This window comes from Eptesicus fuscus, chromosome 18, assembly GCF_027574615.1.
Source record: "Eptesicus fuscus isolate TK198812 chromosome 18, DD_ASM_mEF_20220401, whole genome shotgun sequence".
Classification (NCBI taxonomy): domain Eukaryota; kingdom Metazoa; phylum Chordata; class Mammalia; order Chiroptera; family Vespertilionidae; genus Eptesicus; species Eptesicus fuscus.
Genome location: NC_072490.1, coordinates 1190317 through 1212513, shown reverse-complemented (window position 1 = coordinate 1212513; position 22197 = coordinate 1190317). Strand labels below are relative to the sequence as shown.

Genomic DNA, 22197 nt, shown 5'->3' with positions numbered 1-22197 from the left:
TATATCATAATGATATATATAAACCTTCAAAAGAAAATGGCCTGCACCTTACCTCTGGGTGTTCAGCTATTACCTGAAAGGTATTGGGACTCGGGTCCCCGGTGAGAGCCAGCTCCTCTGGTGAAGCCATGCCCAGAGACAGCCACGCAGCTCGCGGGGCCCAGGAGAGCCCCTGCGGAGTGAGGTGCTCAGTGATTGTGTTACTCGCATAAGAGGGACTAGTGTGTGCAACTGGTGCCCGCTGTGATTCTGGAGTCAGCCGGGCCGTGTTCTCTGCCTGCTCCAGACTAAAGCCAACAAGGAGAGTGGGAGCCAGGAGGTGGAGATCGCCCGCTGCCATAAGGGGCAGTACTTTGGAGAGCTTGCCCTGGTGACCAACAAGCCCAGAGCGGCTTCTGCGTATGCTGTGGGGGACGTCAAGTGCTTAGGTAAGAAAACCCTTGGTGCAGTGCTTTCCTCACCAGCAAGCCGTGGCTTATATCCGGTTCCTACGTCTAGGCTGGGGCAGTTTAGCGTGACCAACCAGAAATGAGGGAATATTTCTTCTCTCAAACATGCCCGGGCACTGGCATCGCCTGTGAACAAGACAGGCCTGCAGGCACCTGGCAGTGTGGAGAGAGCCGGTGTCCGGGCTGTGGGGGGCGGAGAGCAGCAGCTGCTACTGGGCTCCGCTGAGTCTCCCTGCTCCTCCCCAGTGCCTGGTGTCCCACCGTCCACTACCCTCTAATGTGCGTGTGTGTGTGGAAGAAGAGGTTTGCAGGAAGGAAATGGCTTTGAATCGTTGGTCTAGAGTTCATGACCGCCCTCCTCTCTTTCACAACGCAGTTATGGATGTGCAAGCCTTCGAGAGGCTGCTGGGGCCCTGCATGGACATCATGAAGAGGAACATCACCCACTACGAGGAGCAGCTGGTGAAGATGTTTGGCTCCAGCATGGATCTGATCGACCCTGGGCAGTAGGTGTGCCACACCCCATCGTCTCAGTGTGACCCAGACCTGACGGTCAGCCGCAGAGCACACGGAAAGCAGACACCACAGAACTGTTGCTGCTGTCGCCCCGCAGCTGCCGGGCTGTGGCCACGGGCATCAGGAAACTTGAAAGTCAGCACTAAAGGCTGGGTCGAGGTTCAACCCACACCTCCACTTTGCTTCTGAAAGCCTATTATTAGACTTGTAGTGAGTATTCCAACCCAGTTTCACATCTTTGGTTCAAAATGGCATGTCTCTCCAACAATTTAAGTGCCTGATACAAAGTCCAAAGTGTAAACATCTCCCTTCCTCTCCTGCTGCTGCTGCTGCCGCTCTGGGAAGTCACCTCGGGTCTGTGCAGCCGGTAGTATGACCGTTCACCCCTCGCCCGGCCTTTCTCAAGCGGGGAAACCTGCAGCCTTCCCTCTCGTGTCCTTCGAGGGCGTCCACATGTGTTCACAATGGTAGCCTTGGGTTGTACAGGGGGAAATGCTGGCAGATGTGCCGGAGGCTGCGGTCCTGCGGCTGGTTCTGCCTGGAACAGCTGTCTCCAAACTCACAGTGATGCTTAGGGCAGTGATGGGCAACCTTTCGAGCTCGGTGTGTCAAACTTCGCCAAAAAACCGAGCATAACTCGGGTAGTGTGTCCCTTTGAGGAGAAAACATTATTTCGCAAATGTTTCATCCTCGGCATGCGGCCGCCTCAGCGGCCGTGTGTCATCAGAAATGGCTACATGTGTCAGTGCTGACACGCGTGTCATAGGTTCGCCATCACTGGCTTAGGGCACAGCCCTGCCCGGGCCCCGCGGGTCAGCCCCGAGCACGCTGGCCGGTCCTTGGGGCCATGTTAGAGCAGAGCCTTTGGGTTTGGTACATCCTTCAGGGAGCAGAGAGGGAAGGTTTTCTGGGTGGGGGGAGTTCTTTTAGTAGATCTTGTTTTGTTTAATCTGTGCAGTTTGCATGAATAAATTGCTGTCCATTTATAAGGAGCCGGGGTCTGGAGGTGCCATCACTTTTCCTGACCCATCACGTTCCTGGCTATTCCTGCCGTCCTGTTAGCAGGTGCCTCTCCTGGCGCAGGGCATTGAGCCAGCAGGAGGCTGTACTGCGGAGAGAGCCTTGCCTTCTGTCCAGGCACCACCTGGCTTCGCTGTTGAACCATCCATTTTTCAACTCTTTAAAAGAAGCAGCAGCGATTTTTTGAAATTACAACAGTATTTCTCTATTTAGGAATTCCCCTTGGATACGTTCATATATATCAGCTTGTCAGCTGACTCAGGCATTTATCCTAAAGGTCAACTCTTTGTTAGTTTTCAAAACTCGGCATCATTTTCAATTTTATAGAATTACTGCGAAAACCTTTCTAATTAAGATATTAGGATATTTGGGGTTCCAGTTGTTAATCCCAAAGGGAAGTAATTTAGCTTGTATTTTAAAACTTTTTAAACCTTTTAATCATAATCAGGTAGAATTCTGATGAATTATGCTAATTAACTAGATATATTTCAGAATGAAATTTTTTCTTCAGAATGGCTTCAAAACAGATGTTAAAAGTGATCCTAAGAGCAGTGTGAAATTTGCATTGCAGCCAAGTTTATATTAAATCAAGAGGCCCTTTCCAATATGATTTTTTAAAAACTTGTATAACTCAGTAAGCCCCTAGGAGACTACATGCTGGGGCTTTCGTCGTCCTACTGTGCGCACTGACGGAGCCCACGTGGAGCTGCCACTGTCCACACAGCCATGCTCTGTTTCTGCCACAGACAGTGGGTCAGGAGGTGGCAGAGTGGTGGCTCGCCACAGGCGGGGCCTGTGCTCCGCTCCGTGGAGGGAAGAGCAGGTGCTTTGCCAGTTGCCCTGGCAGCCTGCACTGCCGCACTCGGGGTCCCGCAGGGTGGTGACTAATACCCCAAAACAGGCAGCTAGCACCGGGAAGCCGCGTGGTTTCCTCATGACCTTCCTAGGTGGCTCTTTTCTATGGGGTTGCTTTCCTGGCCGATAAGTTAGGAAAGCGGATCTTGCACTTCAGCGGACAGGAGCCACGCCGCACCCGTGTCTTGCAAAGGTACAGGCACGTGGGCTCCAGGAGTGACACAGGTCTGGCCCCAGACTCTGTCAGGACTCCGTTAAAGCCCTGCGCAGGTGCCCCCTTCGCACCCCCACCCACCCTGCCAGCATCAGTCAGGGCACTGAGCTCCACGCCAGTCACTCCTCCAGGCTGCCAGGGCGGCGCCTTCTCGTCCTGCCCCCTGGCCCGTCCCAGTGCAGCCTTCCCCGCCACAGAGCCTCCGGGCCCCCGGCTCACTCAGGCTGCGTGTTTTAAAGAGAGTTCATCAGGGTCACGTCCTGCGCTCATCACAGATGCCACGTGGATCACCCGTCCAGCCCCTCACTGCGTGCAGGGCCCCTTAGGGTCTGGCTTGAAGGAGGGAGACTTTAAAGGGACCGGCGAGGGAGATGGGACAGAGCGTGACCGAGGTGCCAGGAGCCTGGGCGTCCCATTCTCTGCAGCACGGGAGTTGGAGGTGGTAGCCAGGTTCCGCTCTGGGCTCCGGGCTCCGGGCCCACCCTGCCCGGCAGGCCCTTCACTGTGGCTGGGCCTCATGGGGTAGAGCGCGTGTTGGGAAATGATCCCTTTGTTCGATGGTTTTGGATGTGGAGAATGTCTGAGTCTCGAGGTGCAGCATTATCCTTCCTTCTGGCCCGGTGGGTCAGGAGATGTGTCACACCCGCTCTCCGAAGGAAGGGGGCATGAGTCCGACCGCCTGCTCAGTATCCTCACAGGTCATTGCGTTAGTGTCATTGCTGTGGATTCTCAGAATCCAGGGTGGAGGTCTGAGCAGTTTAATGAGCGAGTTGGCAGAGAAGTGGCGAGAAATGGTCCTCCAGCGGGAGATGGTATTCCCCCGCTTACCGCCCAGCTTCTCTGCTCGCCACGGCAGAGTGCTCCGTGAGGGCACACGGCACCGCCCTGTCCTGTCAAGTGTGCAAACAACCCTCTCTCCTTCAGAAACATTGAAAGAGCATTTTGCACAGAAAAAGGAAAAGACCCATGAATGTCCTCTTTTATCCTTTGTTTTCAGTTGGAGTTTTTGTTCGTGACGCGCGCTTGAACCAGTCTTTTTCACTAGTTACCTCTTCCTCCTCCTGTCCTGGCTGCTGACGTCCCTCGGTTGTTCTCACGTCTATTATGGGAAGCGCCTTCCCATGGGTGTCCTTTTACACACTGTAGGGCTATCTTTATACTTAAAAAAGGTTCTTTTTAAAGAAGACTGTCGCTAACCTCCTGGGGGATTTGCAGAAAACCATTTAGCCCACCTTGAGCAAAAGGTAGATTCCTCATTATTTTCTTAAAAGCTCAATGTAATAAAAGAAACCTAATTTGGCATCATTGTGCTACCTCAAAGGTCAAAATGTCTTAAGGTCTCTTTTTGATCCTGAGTCTGTACATGGTGTTTGAAATGTCTTTCAATTGGGATTATTTTTAAATCATTGGGAAGAATTTTATTTTAAACCGTTTTACACTTGTGTTTTAATCTTAGAAGAATGAGTGATTGGAAAGTGATTAACTCTTGCTCTGTGGTATTGAACACAATTAAATCATTGTTTGCCATAAACAAGGTTGGGTTTTTAAAACGGAAACTCGAGGGGGTGGCTTGGCTCTTGGCTAATAAAGGCCGACAGGTCTGTCTGACTTTCCAGTGCCGCCCGCGTCCTGTGTTTGTCCTCTCGCTCCAGGGCTCCAGGCCATCAGGTCACTCATCTGGCGGGGCCTGGCCTCAGGGACCAGGTTGGGTCGGTGCCCTGGGCCCCACCTCACCTCTGTGCCTCCCCTGCCTCAGGCTGCTACGTGAGCGCAGACTGCGCCGTGGGCCAGGTCACAGGGTGCTGTCCCAGGTCAAGGGCCAGGAAGAGCCGGTGTCCAGATTCTATGCAGTCAGACAGGAAAATTCCCTCTTACTTGGGGGAGACAGACTTTCTGTTCTATTCGGGGCCCCTCCCCCCCCCCCTCCAACACACACATTAGGAGGGCGATCTGCTTTACTCTATTGATTTAAATGTTAATATCATCGAGTCACTCTTTTGGAAAACTCCCAGATAATATTTGACCAAATACCTGGACACCCCAGGGTCTAGTCAAGTTGACACATAAAATGAACCCCAGCTCTGAGTTGCTGGGGATGGGGTGCCTGAGGACCCAGCACCACCCTTGCCAGGGAAGATGTGCTCCCCGACAGAGCCCAACAGAGCCGCCTCTGTCTGACGCTGTTTATTTCCTTCTTGCAACGTGGCTGCCAGAGCGAGCAATGACTGACAGCCCACTGTGCCCACAGGTCACTTCCAGGTCACCAGAGGGAGCTCATTCTACAACAAAACTGTTCAGTTTGATCTCGCCTACACCTGGCAGTTCAAAGGCCAAATAGTGGGTGTCCTACGAAATACCCACGTGGGGCCCCAGAAACTGGTAGTTGAACCCTCAAAGCCAAACTGGCTTTGCTTCAAGACTTCAATTTCTTAAATATGGTTTGACGTTTGTGGTTTTTGTGTGGCATTGCTATGAACAGGTAAGAAATGCCAGGACAGCCTGGCCGGCATGGCTCAGTGGTTGAGCATCAACCTATGAACCAGAAGGTCACGGTTCAATTCCTGGTCAGGGCACAGGCCCAGTTGCAGACTTGGTCCCCGGTGTGGGGCATGCAGGAGGCAGCAGATCATGATTCTCTCTCACCATTGATGTTTCTATTTCCCCCTCCCTTCCTCTCTGAAATCAATAGACATATCTACACTAATAAAAAAGAAATATGCAAATTGAACATACCTCCGTGATGCCCACCAGCCAATCAGGAGTGAGTATGCAAATTAACCCAACAAAGATGGTGGGCTAATTTGCATATGCAGGCACAGAGCAAAGACAAGGCTCCAGCCCAAGTGAAAACTGAAAACTGAAGAGGCTTGGCTTTTCCGCTGCGGCTGGAGCGAAGAAGCCAAGCCTCGCTGCAGCCAAAGCGAAGGTCTGGGTCCCGGGTGCCAGAGGAAAACTGGTGCCGGTAACCAGGGGAAGGAAGGCCTGTTGCACAAATCTTCGTGCAACAGGCCTCTAGTATTAAAATAATAAATAAATGCCAGGACAGCCCTGGGGTAGGTCAGTTGGTTGGAGAGTCGTCCCAATACGCCAAGGTTTTGATTCCCAGTCAGGGCACATAGAAGAATCAACCAAAGAATGCATAAGTAAGTGGAACAACAAATCTTCCTTTCTCCCTTCATCTCTTCCTAAAATCAATTTTTTAAATTTGTAAAAAAAAAAAAATACAAATGCCTGGACAGCCTCAAGATCATGTAGTCCACAGTCTCAGCCCTGAAGAGTGGAAGTCGCATGAGGATTTTGCTTTCTGTGTATGTTGTAACAGGAAGCTAGAGATTTGTTCTCTCAGAGTTACCTGAATGTATCCTCAGCTGTCTTATTGCACCAATTTTATTACAACAGAATTATAACAATCACTTATATAATGTGGTTAAGGAAATGGGTTGTTTTACAAGGCATCATGGTAAGTATGAATGTTGCTTCCCTTTCTCATCCTCCCTACAGACAAATGCCCCATCATCGATGATGGCCAGGGATGTGTCCTGTTACCTAATAACAGCATGTAGAGTGTCAACCAGGAATATACTGGACAACCGGTTAGGAATTCAGACAAGGTTAACTAGGTTCTGAATGAGGATGTCAGAAGTTAGGTCTGGCTCAGCTCGTTGGTTAGTGAACAAACCTTGATGACCTGCTGTGGACATCCTGACACCCCAGGGATCAGCAGGACTGACGGTACAGACGTCCGCTGAGCGGCCTCGGACCCCTCCTCCAGTGTGTTAGCCTCCGTCTCTCTGGCGGACGCAGACAGCAAGGATGAGCATGGCTCCACGCCTGTGGCTGCCCTTGGCCTTGCTGCTCTTCTCTGTGTGGGCTGCCACAGCCTGGTCAAGGGAGTGGTTTTTTTTGGTTATTTTATGTGGTGGTTTTTTTATTGATTGTTTTTTTTAATCCTCACCTGAGGATTATTTTCCATTGATTTTTAGAGAGAGAGGGCAAGACAGAAATATCGATGTGTGAGAAACACATCGATGGGTTGCCTCCTGCACAAGCCCCGACCTGGGCCCAGGCCAGGGAGGAGCCTACAACCGAGGTACATGCCCTTGACCGGAATCGAACCCGGGACCCTTCAGTCCACAAGCTGATGCTCTATCCACTGAGCCATACCGGCTAGGGCTGAAATTTTTTTTAAAATATGTCTTTATTGGTTTTTAGAGAGGGAGAGAGAGAGAGAAACATTGATGATGATAAGAGAGTCATTGATCGGCTCCTCCTACACACCTTCCCAGGGGATCAAGCCCCCACCCTGGCATGGAACTGGCTCATAGGCCCACCCCTTCCTCTGCAGGATGGCACTGAGCCCAGGGTCAGAGGTCACTGTGTGTTCTGCTGGAAGCCAGGACCCAGCATCTTCTGGCAGGTCCTCCAATGCCCAGGATGAGGAGGCAGGCGTGTGCAGTTGGTATTTTTTCTAGTAAACAGGTGAAAGTGTAATGCCCAGTGTTCAGAATCCCCAAAAACCCCCCAGGAAGGAGCCAAGACCCGCTGTAACTGCAAGAGAACCTTTATTCGTGCTAGCACGAGCTCTCATCTCCAGCGCTCACCGGGGACCAAGAGAGCTTCTCTCGCCAACACCAAGGCTTTAAGGGGGTCTCAAGCAGTGGGCAGGGAGAGTGTTTATGATTGGTCAGGGGTAGGGTGAGGGGTCCAGTTACACAAAGGCACACTGGGCAGCTTGCTTAAGGTGGACTGAGTCCACCTCTCTACATTCCTATTGGCGGGTTCATGCAATTGTTACATTCTCGCAGTTTTCTAAGAAAAAGGAGTTATATACATAGTTACACAGGGTGGAGGGTACAGTACATTTTGTGCTGTCCTGCTCTGCCCTTTCATTCCCCCCTTGTCTTGGGACACCCGGCTCAATCATGAGACGGTTTGTATTTTTACTTTGTCTTTTACTTCTGGTTAAGGCCTTTAGTACTAAAGTCCCCAACAGTACTGTCCACAGTGAATTCCAGTTCTTCTCCTGCAGGTGTTGAGTTTCCTCCTGGCCTGCGTGGAGCCCAGGCTAGGGATCTCACGGGTGAGGCCGCTGGTTGCCAGGATCTAGGCCGTTTCCTGGTGCAGGAGCTGGGAGTGGTGTAGCCAGGTCTGGACGCTGTCTACTTCAACAGCCGTGGGCGTGCTCAGGATAACAGTGTAGCATCCCTTCCAGGTTGGGGTGAGTCCTTGGGCAGTGAACTTCTTTACCTATACCGAGTCCTTGGGCTGGAAGGGTTGTACAGGAACAAGCTTATGGGTGGCTTTCTGGGTATACTGCACAGCCTTTAAGGACTTGAGTAAGGGAATGGTTATGAATTCCAGCTTTCAGTTTCTTCCTGTCCCTGGAAAGGAAGCGGCAGGGGGAGGTCTATCATATATGATCTCTAAAAGGGGGAAACCCCTACCGGTAGGGGGTACACCTGGCCCATAAGAGGGTGAAGGGTAGGAGGTTGGTCCAGTTTTCACCGGTTTCTAGGGTAAATTCAGTTAAATTCTTTTTTTTTTTTTTTTAGTCTCGCGCATGGCTGTCCTAAGGCTTGAGCTATATTTTGAGATATCTTGGCTACAAAAGGCGGGGCTGTTATCTGATCCTATGACTACTGGCAGCCTGAATCTAGGTATAATCTCCTGGAGTAATCTCTTGACAATTATAGAGGCAGTTTCTGTCCTAGTGGGGTATGCTTCAACCCAACCCGAGAAGGTGTCTATGAGAGCTAGCAGATACTTATACCCTGACGCTAGTGGCTTAATCTCTGTGAAATCTACCTCCCATGCTCTCCTGGGGAATTTCCGTGGGGCCCGAATTCTCAGGGGGACCCTCTTACCTTGCTTAGCATTTACCTGTGCACAGACATTACTTCTAGTGACTATGCTTTTAATTATTTTATCTAAGAGTACCTGCCTTGTAGAACTTCAGAAGTCTTGGTGACGCCAAGTGGGTAGCCTGGTATAATTGGGTAACTAACGTCCAACCTATAGCCTCTGGGACCAACAGTCTGTCATCTGGTAGGGTACACCAACCATCCGGTTCTTTAATGGCTTGCTTCTGTTCTGCCAATTCCTCCTCTTGTTTGGTGTAGGAGGGGGTCTGCATAGGTCCAGGTAAGGCAGGGTTACTAAAACTTGTAAAGGCCCCACTGGTTTTTGGGCGGCTTCCTTGGCAGTTTGGTCTGCGGCTCTATTTCCTCTGGCTTCAATTGTCTTCCCTTTCTGATGTCCTTTGCAGTGCACTATTGCAACTGCCCTTGAGAGCCAGATGACCTTTAATGTGGCTAAAATGTTTTCCTTATTTTTAATTTCCTTTTTTACTGCAGTTGGTAACCCTCTTTTCTGGTGGATGGCACTGTGTTCCTATTGGAGGGCCTGGATTAAGGCCAAAAGCTCGACCTTTTGTGCTATGGTTCCCCTATTTAGGGACTGCGCCCAAATGGTGTGGTTCAGGGTGACTACTGCTGCCCCTGCACATCGGATGCCATCCTGAACATAACTGCTCCCAACCGTGAACAGTACCTTGTCTGGTGATGATAGTGGGGCATCTTTCAGGTCTGGACGAGCCGTTTGTACTGCGTCTGTTACTTCTGTGCAGTCATGAATGGGTTCCTCTGGCTCATAATCTGGAAGCTCTGGAAGCAGGCTGGCAGGGTTGATGGCCAGTGTCTTATGGAACCGGATGCAGGGCTGGTCCAGGAGAAGAGCTTGGCACTGGGTGATCCTGGTGTTTGACATCTATCTCTCCAGGGTACCTCGAAGGAGGGCCTCCACACCATGGGGTATTATTAGGGCTAGTTCCTGGCCCAGAGTTTGCTTATCTGCCTTCTTTACCAGCGATGCTGTGGTGGCTACTGCCCAGAGGCACGCTGGCCACCCTGCTGCCACGGGGTCTAGCCTCTTAGACAGACAGGCTACAGGTCTCTTCCAGGGACCTAGAGTCTGAGTGAGAACCCCTTTGGCAATGCCTCTTACCTCACTCACGTGGACGTGGAAGGGCTTCGTGACGTCTGGCAAGGCTAGGGCAGGTGCTGAGATGAGAGCTTTCTTTAGCTCCTCAAAGGCCCATTGTTCTACTTCGGACTAGTTCAGTGGCTGCGTTCCCCCAGTACTTGAGTCTAGAGGTTTAGCAATCTCTATGAGCCCCGGTATCCACAGGTTGTAGTATCCAACTGCCCCTAATAATTCCCGCTTCATCCCCCGCAAAGGATATGATGGCAGTCCAAATAGTTTCTGTAGGAGGTCACATCTACATAGGGGGTACGGGCATTCTGGCATGACCAGAAATGAATGAGTTACCGTGTTCTTTCCGAGGTCCATAGTCCTTTTTGATGTCTAAGGAAAACAGGCAATTTGTCCGGTGGCTTCCTGGACTGCTGTCTTCTTAGAGGTTACGGGTCCCATAGGCCCTGTCAAGACTGAATAGGCTGTTTCAGTGTCCACCAGGAAACTAACAGGTTTGCCCCCCACTTGTAAGGTTACCCTGGAGGCTTAATAGAAAGGAACCCCGGTCCTGTCAGTCCTTTTCTTCTAAGTTAAAGACCCTTGGAGTCTGAGTCTCCCCTTTCTGCTTCTCTAGCTAATCTGCCAGGACATTTTCTCTTCCTGTGCCTCTCCTTCTTACAATAGGCATACTAATTCCTTCCTATTTGCTGCTGGCTTTTTCTTCTTTCTAATATTTCTCTGTTCTTCTTCTTACTAATTATAAACTTTTATAAATTTTATAATTTTAAATTAGTCTCTAAACTTTTTTTATGTCTTTCAAAAATGTATAATTATGCCTCAAATCTTTTATTACTTTAAAATATTTAGAAAAGGCAGAGGGAGAAGGGAGCAGGCTCAGCCGCTTGAATTTCAAACTGTTATATTTTTCCTATAGATAAGAATATCAGATTCTGATAAGCCTGGAATGGGGAATTTCTAGCTGCCGCCTTTAAGCCCCCTAACAGAACACGGTGAAAAGTGTCCAAGGAGTTGCCGAGGGTTCTTTGGTCTCATTGGGGCGGAGGGGGTCACAAGGGAATTTCCCTCCTTGTTGCTGCCTCTAGCCACTTAAAACAATCCCTGGAGGGGAGGAACACCGGGTGGGCGGAGGCAGGGAGCGCGGCACGGGTCCCACCGAGGCGTTTTCATCTGGCAGCCCACTCTCTGTTCCCACTGGGAAAAGTGCTTGCCTCCTGCTAACGAAGGTGGTGTGGGGGAACCAGTGACCCCTACACTGTAATCAGACTCCCTGACCTTTCTGAAAAGCCACTCTGCTAGAGTGTGTTTCTATTAAAAATTACTGATTTCAAAATTATAACTTAAGAGTTGCCACACACACACAAGGACCAAGTGGCCTATAAAATATTTTCCTTTTCTTTTAAAGGTTTTACAATGTACAATAATCATATCAAACTTAATGGCCAATTGAGACAAACACTTCTGAGACCGTTCCTCCACCACTGATTAAGACTGGGTGGTGGCGGGTGTTAGAAATAAGATTCACTTAGGTTTTGAGCTTGATGGGCAGACTTGGTGACTTTGCCAGCTCCAGCTTCCTTCTTATAGTTAATTTTAGAATGTGGTCCCTGCTTTAAATCTCTTTGGATTACAATTGTTATAACTTTATATCTTCAAATTAATAAATATAGACAGAAATGTTGTTAGGCAGGCCGATTCCCCCTCTGACAGAGAGAAAACACCCCTGGGAAAAAAGAATCCCAGTGGCCACTCGGGGGGATTGCTACCTGTCAGAGCACTCAGCCTTAAACAAATTAAATGTGTTGTTGTTTTTTTTTTCTTCTATATATGAACAAATAATTATAACCAGGCAGACAACAAAATATCAAACAAACATCTGTCCTTATATCATTTCAGTAAATAAGTATTCTTATATTCTTGGGATCTAAGCAGATAACAGGAACACTGCTTCTAAGTCCCCTGATGGGGGCCTCCCTTTCTTATCGTCGCTTTTTCTGGCTTCTGCCATAGGCCAGTGGGCGGGACCAGTGTGTTGAAGGAAAAATCATCCTGCAGTCCGGCTCGGGGAGGGACAGGTTACACATGGAGCGTTGTTTCAGGAGAGGCAAAACCTTGATAAAAGCTCCGTAATTCAATCACACAGTCAAAGGTTAAACTGGAAGGGAAGAACCACTCAATGTCCTCTAAGAGGATTTTAACAAACTGATAACAAACTGACAAAACCTTGACAAATCAAAATTCAATAAATAATATATACATATAGGGCCCAAGACAAAAAGACAAAACAAACAGTCCTGATACCAACATGACAAAACACAAAACAAACACCTGTTGAGAGGGAGAGCCTCCAGCCCCTTCCGGGGGGTCCCTCTCTCCTCTCGCAGGAGAAGATTTCTTGTGAGCTTAAAGCCTGGATGGCCTCCTGAAAGAAAAGATTTTTAATCCAGTTACAGATGCTATTAGAATCAGGATGAGAGAGGAAGGGAAAGTCCAGGTTATGTCCTCTCTGAGGATCCTAATAACTGAAAACAGTAAGTTAAACAAACGGTTAACAGGGTCTATAAAGAGTTAATAGTAACTTCAGCCTTAGTTCCACGTTGGACTATGATGTCACAGGCCTGTAAATCTTTCCGCCCTGTGAAGTTGTTAGCTGGGAGTCTCCGAGCACCAAAAGAGATAAGGAAGCTGTAAATAAAAGTTCCTTTGTTCTTTGAAATGTTATAAATGGATACTTTTAAATCAACCTTAGAACTTTAAAATTCAATTTAATACAGTAAATTCACAAATCAGAGCAAACTGAAACCTTCATTTATACAAACAGAGGAATTTTTATCATCTAAGTGGGCTGATTCCCTCTCTGACGGAGAACAAAGGGCTCTGAAAAAGGTGTCTCAGCAGCTGCTAAAGACCTCTGTATTCCGCCACAGCAGGTCCGCCCTATCTTTAAATAAATTAAACAGCAGAAAGAGATAACAAATATTTTCACATTTATATTTATATACCAAACAGTCCGAGTTTTTGACTCCTACTAGATATTTACCAGAGTTTAAACAGACACCTGATTAATTTGCCTGAGGACGCTCTATGGCCTTCGGCGGGGGGGGGGGGGGGGGGGGGGATTAAGCTCCCCTTTCCACTCACTTGGAGTGGACTGAGTCTGTCCCATAATGTCCGTCAAGAGAGTCCACAAAACAAAACAAAAACAAATCAACACACACAAACAGAGGATCCTTAAGAAAATCCTTCCAACGCCAGTCCGTTGGAGCAGAACCAGAAGCGTGGACGACGGCCTCACGCCGACCGGCGGGAGCGACCCACCTCGTCCCAGAAACTGAGGGGCATACACATCCCTCCTGAAAGAGGATCGAGACGTCTCCCGATGCCTCTTGCCCGTGATCCTTCAGCAGCGCGTCCGCCTAGATCGCTTCGGGCACTGCCAGAAATTCAGATTTGAGCTCATACAAGAGACAAAGGACAAACAGACACCTACCGTGGCCAGTCAGGTTCTCCGGGTTTGGGGGTCCCTCGGAGGGCTTGGGGATCCCGGACGAGCCCCCAAATGTAATGCCCAGTGTTCAGAATCCCCAAAAACCCCCCAGGAAGGAGCCAAGACCCGCTGTAACTGCAAGAGAACCTTTATTCGTGCTAGCACGAGCTCTCATCTCCAGCGCTCACCGGGGACCAAGAGAGCTTCTCTCGCCAACACCAAGGCTTTAAGGGGGTCTCAAGCAGTGGGCAGGGAGAGTGTTTATGATTGGTCAGGGGTAGGGTGAGGGGTCCAGTTACACAAAGGCACACTGGGCAGCTTGCTTAAGGTGGACTGAGTCCACCTCTCTACATTCCTATTGGCGGGTTCATGCAATTGTTACATTCTCGCAGTTTTCTAAGAAAAAGGAGTTATATACATAGTTACACAGGGTGGAGGGTACAGTACATTTTGTGCTGTCCTGCTCTGCCCTTTCAAAAGGAAGAGCGAGAGTCCAGAACCCCAGAGAAGCAAACCAACACGGCAGCATGACAGTGGAGCTTGCTTGAACGGGACATTTTCATTCTCAAAACGAAAGGCCGGGCCTGAGGGCACATGAGTGCACATCCCCACGTGCGGGCAGACGGAGGAGCAGGGACCTGCGCTGCGTCTCGGACTGCGGGGCAGGAGGGAAGAGGCCTTTGGACCGATGGGCATCAGTCCCGGGCACGTTGGATCAGCTCTTGAGTCACCTCGGACCCTGCCTCCTGTCCCAGAGCTGTGCAGCCAGCCTCAAGCTCGGAGCAAGAGATGAGGCTCCACACGGCTCCGATGCCCCAGGAATAAGCCCGGAGCCAGAACAGGGCTGGTGGCCCCTGGCAGCTTGGGAAGCCAGAGCTTCTCTCCAACCAGGAGGGAAGAGGGGAGGGTAAGCACGTGACCCCCAGACCCTGAACTCGGGGCGTCTGCCATAGGTCAGGACTGAAGGCAGTTTCACCCAGCTGGCCTGAGGTGAGCAGACAAGGAGGAGTTGGAGCCTCTTTTCCGCTGGCTGCTCTGGAAACAAGGAGCCAGGGTTCCGGGTGGGCACCACCACCCCGCCCATTCCCCTGCCCTTGGCTTTGCCCACAGGCGTTGGGCCCTGCCCCTCACCTGCCTGGGCTGGGCCATGGCCCAACTATATGCAGGCGGGAGCTGGGGTCCAGTGGCTGGAGTGGTCTCTCCTGTGGAGCTCCCCGGGTGGGCTGCCTCATCCCTGCGAAATGGGTAAAGCTCCTTTATACCCCAAGGGCAAGCCTCCTCGACCCCGAGCTGTCCAAGGCCTGGTCGACAGCGCGCAGGCAAAGGTACGTAAGAGTGCGCGCAGTCCGGCCGGCGTAGCTCGGTGGTTGAGCATCGACCTATGAACCAGGAGATCACCATTCGATTCTGGTCGGGGCTCATGCCCGGGTTTCAGCCTCCATCCCTAGTGTGTGGGCGTGCAAGAGGCAGCTGATCAGTGTTTCTCATCATTGATGTTTCTCTCTCTCTCTCTCTCTCTCCCGCCCCCCTTTCCCCTCTGAAATCAATAAAATATTAAAGAGTGTTGCTATGACCAGGCTGACTTTCCAGCACAATTGGGGTTCCTGAGTGCCCCCCCCCCTTCCTGCTGGTGCCAGGGACAGGGTGTGCTTCCAGGCCTCCACCCTCCCTGAGGGATCTTTTTCTTGGTAATTTTCCTGCCTTTTGTTCTGGAAAAAAAAAAATCCTTAGGAATGATTTGCAGTCAGCCCCGCCCCTGGGCAGCCGTCCACGGCTGTGGGTGTGGAGCGTGGGGGTTGGGGGACATCCAGGGACGCCCCTGCCCTGGCGGAACACGGTGTTCCCTACAAGCATCTGCATGTCCAACCCAACCCTGGAGCCGGGCGCGGGGCCACTGGGAGTTGTCCAGGCCAGAGCGGGTGGGGTGGGGCGAGAACGGCCAGCACTGCTTAAAAAACAGCACGAAAGGGTGTGTGGAGAGATGTTGACCTTAGGGGAGTCTATGCCCCCCCCCCCGCCCCCGCCAGGGCTGCTGGGGAGGGACAGAGTGCAGCAACGGCTGCCCGGCTGCCATCTTCAGGCGGAAGGGCCGCCTGGCCCTGGTCCAGATCTTGCCCCTCCAGCTCTGGACGACCTCTGGCCCTGGCCCACTCCCGCTGGGCCGGTTCCTTCATCCCTGAGGCCAGCTCTCAGGACCTCCCTCCTCCTCCAGGCCCTGCAGGGCTTGCCGCCCTCGGCCGTCTCTAACCTCTGGTGCCCCTGCCCCCATCAGCAATGGCCTCGCCTGGTTTTTAGGGAGAAAACAGGAGGCACGGGCCAGAAACTGAGCTTTTCCTCTGCTCCCCCCTCCTGGAGCACCCGCCCCATTGCTCTCCCTTCAGGGCAAAGCCTTGAGTTGCCTCCATCAGGGCCCACCCCCTGCAGCCCCCCCACCCCCTACAGTCCCCCCACCCCATGCAGTCCCCCTGACTTCCGCAGGCGGGCTCTTGGGATCACAGGGGTCAGCCAAAGTCACCATGGTGGACCCTCCCTCCTGCTGCAAGGACCATCTTCTCAGGAACATTTACTAGGCGTACCGGTTAATTGTCAGTCCACATATATATATATATATATATATTTTTTATAACTTTTGAAATGATCCCCCTAAGTCTACGACCCACCTAGCACCATACCTAGATATTATAATATTGACTAGATTTCATATACTATAGTTTACAACCCCTTGACTATTTTGTAACTGACAATTTGTACTTTTTATTTTTTTAAATTTATTTTTTTAAATACATTTTATTGATTTTTTACAGAGAGGAAGAGAGAGGGATAGAGAGTTAGAAACATCGATGAGAGAGAAACATCGATCAGCTGCCTCTTGCACACCCCCTACTGGGGATGTGCCTGCAACCAAGGTACATGCCCTTGACCGGAATCGAACCTGGGACCCGTGAGTCCGCAGGCCGACGCTCTATCCACTGAGCCAAACCGGTTTTGGCTCAGTCCGCATATTAACCGGTAAGGGTGGATTGACTATTTACCGGTTAATAATGGAGGTTTTGTAATCAAAGAAAACACGGTAATTTCAGGAGAAACATCAAAAGTGCTTTATTCAAAGGAATGTCCATCGCTAGCTGCACATTTCCCCATCTTTCAGGTAATCTGTGGATACCGTCCCAATAGAACTTTTCTTGTTTTGAGGCAGACCATTCAGAGACCCAGTTTTCCACTTCTTCATACATTTTGAAGTGCTGCTCAGAAAGGGCGTGTGCCATCGATGGAACAAGTGGTCATCTGAAGGAGCAAGGTCTGGTGAACACGGCGGGTGGGTTAACACTTCCCAGGCAAGACCTTTTAACGTGTCTTTAACTGGTTTAGAAGTGTGTGCTGGTGCATCATCATGAAGCAAAATTACTTTGCCGTGTCTTCTGGCCCATTCTGGTGGTTTTACGATCAAATTTGTATTTATTGATTTTAGGGAGCGAGAGTGGGGGAGAGAGAGAAACATTGATTTGTTGTTTCACGTATTTTGCATTCACTGGTGGTTCTTGTATGTGCCCTGACTGGAGAGCGAACCCGCAACCCTGGCGTATTGGGACAATGCTCTAACCAGCTGAGCTACTGACCAGGGCCTCCTTTTTTTTTTTAATATAAAATTTTAAAACAATGTGGAATATTATTATAACAAATACAGAAAGGTGCATAAAATAAAGACATTATACTTAATGATTTCCCAGAGGTCAAACACAAAACAAGACTCAGATGTGCCCTGGCTGGTGTGGCTCAGTTGGTTGGACATTGTCCTGTGACTGAGACGTTGCTGGTTCAATCCCCTATCAGGGCAAATACCCAGGGTGTGGGTTCAGTCCCAGGTTGGTATATGGGAGGCAACCATTTGATGTTTCTCTCTCTGTCTCTCCCTCTCCCTTCCTCTCAATAAAAACATATTTTTAAAAAGGACTCTGATGGCCCTGCTGATGTGGCTCAGTGGTTGAGCATCAACCCATGAACCAGGAGGTCAGGGTTCGATTCCCGGTCAGGGCGGGCACGTGCCCGGGTTGTGGGCTCGATCCCCAGTGGGGGCGTGCGAAGGCAGCCGGTCCAGGATTCTCTCTCATCACGGATGTTTCTCTCTCCCTCTCCCTCCTCTCTCTGAAATCGATAAAGAATATTTTTTTAAAAAGGCCTCAGATGAAGCACAGGGGTAGGCCCCGCAGCCCTGTGGTCCAGCAGGCCTCCTCTCCGAGTTTTGGGTCAGGTGGTCATTACTTCCTTGGTTTTCTTGACTGGTTTCATCGCCTAAACGTGCCTCTCTGAAAAACCGCTTTCTTCACGCAGTTACACGCCTGTAATTAGACACATGAGGGGACACGCTCTAACTGCTGGTGGTGAGCAGCCTTCTATCTCCCCCCCTTTTGGCTTGCTCTTGCCTCTTTCTTCTTTCACCCTCACTCTCTGGAACCAGTGGTTACAACGTACAGGTTCCCTAGGTTTCTCCTTGCTTCTGTCATCACGGAATAGGCAATTACACAGTGGTTTGTCTGTGCTGCATACACTTAGGTCATTTTAGACACACTTTTCGGCATCTTATTTTTCTCACTCAGCCTGACTTTATGGTAGGCCCCTCCAAACCAAGTGCTATTATTCCAATTCTTTCTTTAAATAAATGTGTGTGTTTTTTTTATTGACTTCAGAGAGGAAGGGAGAGGGAGCAGGAGAAGAGAAACATCAATGATCAGAGAATCATCGCTTGGCTGCCTCCTGCACGCCCCACACTGGGGATCGAGCCCACAACCCGGGCATGTGCCCTGACCGGGAATCAAACTGTGACCTCCTGGCTCACAGGTCGATGCTCAACCGCTGAGCCACGCCGGCTGGACCATGCTGCGTGCATTCTTGCCATGCACCAGGTGTCCAGGCCGGGGCAGCCCTTGGTAAGCACTAACGGAACGAGTGGAAGAGTGAATTCATGCTGGTGCTGCCCCAGGGAGACCCTGAGCTGTCCAGCCTCCACCCACACATGGGACCTGGTGGGCGAGAGTGAGGCAGTGCCTGGCGGTGAGGCCTGAAGGACTGGAGCCTGGCGGCCTTTTATTCTGAGTTCACTGCACCTGCTGCAGGTCCTGAAGCCTCGGGGGGGGGGGGGGGACGGGCAAGAGCTGGGCTCAGCCTCCTCCTAGCAGTACCCCCCACCCCCCCAGGTGTGGAGAGCCTTTGCTGACCCCGGGCTAGCCTGGATCGGGCCCCTCTCATCTTGCCCCGCCTCCTGCTGCACCATGTAAATGTTTCCCCATCACCCTCGTCACTCAGCACCGCCTGGCATGCTCCTTACTCAGCCAGCCAGCCAGCATGTATTTCTGGAACCTACTTGGTGCTGGAGGTGCTCAGGAGACATTCACGAACAACGGGGTTTCCGCCTCACAGCGCTCACGGTCCAGTGGGGGGAGCCAGGCAATGCGGTGTGAGGCTGATGCTGACATAAATGGCTGGTAACGGCCACGGGCAAAAGGAGGGCCGGACAAGGAGATGAAGATGGTCCCCGGTGCCGGTGGCCACATTGAGGGGCTCTGGAGGCGCTGGGGTGCGGCCCTGTGGACAGCTGTGGGACGTGCAGTCCAGGTTCGGGGAACAACTGGCCCCAGGCCCCGAGCCTGGAGGATGCACCCTGTGACACCTGAGAAACCTGGGAGGCTGAGCAGTGGGGGGGGTGGGGGAGGTGGCGGGAGGGAGCCGAGGAGATGCAGTCAGAGAGGAGGAGTCCCGGGCCTGCCAGCTTCGGCTTTTCCTTGGGGAGGTGTTCCGCGGGGTTCTGAGCAGGGATGCGGGGCTCTGACTTAGCGTGAGGAGAGGAGACTGACGGCGGCAAAGGCAGCAGCAGGAGCCTGGGAGGTGACCGTGGCAGTGACATTGCTCTGGGGAGGCTGGGACTGGGTGGAAGCCGCAGACCTGGTCTCATTCAGGGGAGAGAATGCGCAGGAAGCACCAGGACGTGGTGGTGCATGCAGGTGGGGACGCAAGCAGCCAGGAGGCCCCCGAAGCTTAGCTTAGCCGGGCGATAGGAAGGCTTAAGCCACTTAAGTCACGGGGAGCAGGGGGCGGGGAGGGAGATGGGGTGGAAGCCACTGTCACGGGGGCAGGGGGCAGGGGGGGAAGAGGGGGTGGAACGGGTTGGAGGATGAACCAGGGCCAGGATGGCACAAGTTGAGTGTGAGATGCCAAGTGGAAGTCAGAGGGCAGAGAGCTGGACATGGAGGCTGGCCTTCAGGAAGGGCCTGAACGGACATGCACCTTTGGGAGTGACCTGAGGTGGGATCTGAACCCATGCACCTGGATGAGATTATGAAGGAACAGACACGAGGCGAAGAGGAACCAGTGAGGTCAGAGGGAACCGGGAGGGCGTGGCGCCCTGGAAGCCACACGGGGAAGGTGCTTCCGAGAGGAGACACCAGCCGGTCACAGAAGGTCTCCCCTCCCCTCCCATAAGGGTAAGCTTTTGTTTTTTCATTTTTGTTATTATTATTTTTTTATTGATTTCAGAGAGGAAGGAAGAGGGCGAGAGGAATAGAAACCTCAATGATGAGAGAGAATCATGTATCAGCTGCCTCCTGCACACCCCCGCCTGGGGATCAAGCCCACACCCCGGGCTTGTGCCTCGGTTGGGAATTGAACTGTTGTGGAGCGAACCCAAGTGAACGACCACTGGAGTCCAGACCAAATTAAAATTTAGGGAGCCTTTAATAGCCGGCCGGTGACTGCTCTGCCTTTCTCCACGCAGCGAATCCAGAGAGCAGCCCCGACCCTTTGTGCAGGACCACTTTTAAGCACATTAACCACATCCTGTTTTTGCAGAGCAAGCAACCCAAGACAAAACAGTTTTCCCAAGCAACGTCAGGGTCATGCCATTGACGTCCATGTGATTCACAGGGTCATCCTGTTCTCCAGAAAGCTGACAGTGTTCTGTGAAAGAAGGCCTACGTGCTGGGAAGGGGCCATGAGACCGTATCTCAAGGCCTGACCTGGTGTCAGCACTGACAGCTCTGTCTGGGGCACAGTCCACGGCCTCTCTGGAAGCATGCTCAGAAATTCCCTCTCCAACAGAACCGGTGACCTCCTGGTTCTCAGGTCGATGCTCAAGCCCTGAGCCACAGCGGCCAGGCAAGGGTAAGCTTCCTTAAAAAACTCTTGTTTATTGCTGTATTTCCAGCACAGAGCACACACGCTCAATAAATATTTGGTTTTGTTTGTTTATTTGTAATCCTCACCCGAGGATATTTGTCCATTGATTTTTAGGGAGAGTGTAAGAGAGAGGGAAAGACAGGGAGAGATGTCGATGTGAGAGGAACACATTGATGGGCTGACTCCTGCACAAGCCTGACCAGGGTCTGGGCCCTGCAACCGAAGTGTGTGCCCTTGACCGGGATCGAACCTGGGATCCTTCAGTCCGCAGGCCGCCTCTCTACCCACTGGGCCACACCGGCCAGGGCTAAATATTTGTGGAGTGGATTAGCATATGCTTGAGTCCACACCTCTGAAAACCACCAGCACGCAGGCTGCAACATTGGTGCCTTTACAGAAAGCAGAGCCCAGGCGGGAGGCCTGCCCTTTCTCAGCAGCACCGGCCTCCTCCCTTGCCTTCCCCAGTGACACCCACATTCACGCAGGTGGGAGCCCTACTGGCCAGAGTGGGATCCGGACGACTGAGCCTCAGACGAGCCCTGCCATGTGCAGCGGTGGGACCTGGGTTGGACACAGAAAACCTGAACGCCATTCTCTGTCCATCCCTCCGTAGTCAGTCGTTTTCCCACCCATCTCCATGCAGACATCTGTCCACCTGTACATACCTACACTCCTCTATCCACCGTTTACAGCCGCTCTTTTAAAAAAATATTTTTATTGATTTCAGAGAGGAAGGGAGAGATAGAAACATCAATGATGAGAGAGAATCACGGGTTGGCTGCCTCCTGCACGCCCCCTACTGGGGATGGAGCCCACAACCCGGACATGTGACCTGGACCGGAATCCGAACCCAGGACCCTTCAGTCCGCAGGCCCACGCTCTATTCACTGAGCAAACCGGCTAGCAGTGGTCGGCAAACTCATTCGTCAACAGAGCCAAATATCAACAGCACAACGATTGAAATTTCTTTTGAGAGCCCAATTTTTTAAACTTAAATGTCTTCTAACCCCACTTCTTCAACATAGACTCGCCCAGGCCGTGGTGTTTTGTGGAAGAGCCACACTCAAGGGGCCAAAGAGCCGCATGTGGCTCGCCAGCCGCAGTTTGCCGACCACGGGGCTAGGGCTACAGCAGCTCTTTGGTCCCTCTTTTCTGTCCATGCACATCCCCTTCTGTCCATCCATCAGGACCCGGTTTGCTGGCACTGAAAGCCCACCTCCCGGGAAGCCCCTTAGACTCCGGGACAACGGTAAGGCTGGTTCCCATCCGCCCCGCAGCCACCCCGCACTGCACCCGGCGGCCTGAAGCCATCGGCCCACCCACCACCCAACGGCCCTCCTCCGACACCCTTCCAGGGGAGGTCGGCACGGCCCCGCCCCTGGCCCCGCCCCTCCCGGAAGCTGCTGCTGAGATCCCCGGCACCCTAGCAACAGCGCTGTTCGGACCACCCAATCCGCGAGCGGGGCTCCCGGAGCGAGCCAATAGCGAGGGTCGCCGGG

At 51.8% G+C, this 22197-nt stretch overlaps 1 protein-coding gene across 3 annotated transcripts in view; it reads left to right on the top strand.

The window, feature by feature from the left end:
- Positions 1-4667, top strand: part of PRKAR2A (protein kinase cAMP-dependent type II regulatory subunit alpha) — a 43761-nt gene extending 39094 nt beyond the window's left edge. For 2 of the 3 annotated variants that reach the window (XM_054729468.1, XM_054729467.1), the window contains 2 exons: positions 287-428; positions 826-4667. In XM_054729468.1, coding sequence (XP_054585443.1) covers positions 287-428; positions 826-959 — 276 coding nt within the window. In that variant the 3' untranslated portion in view covers positions 960-4667. The remainder of the gene's footprint in view (positions 1-286; positions 429-825) is intronic. The other variant, XR_008558841.1, reaches the window with a different exon arrangement.
- Positions 4668-22197: the final 17530 nt, after the last annotated feature.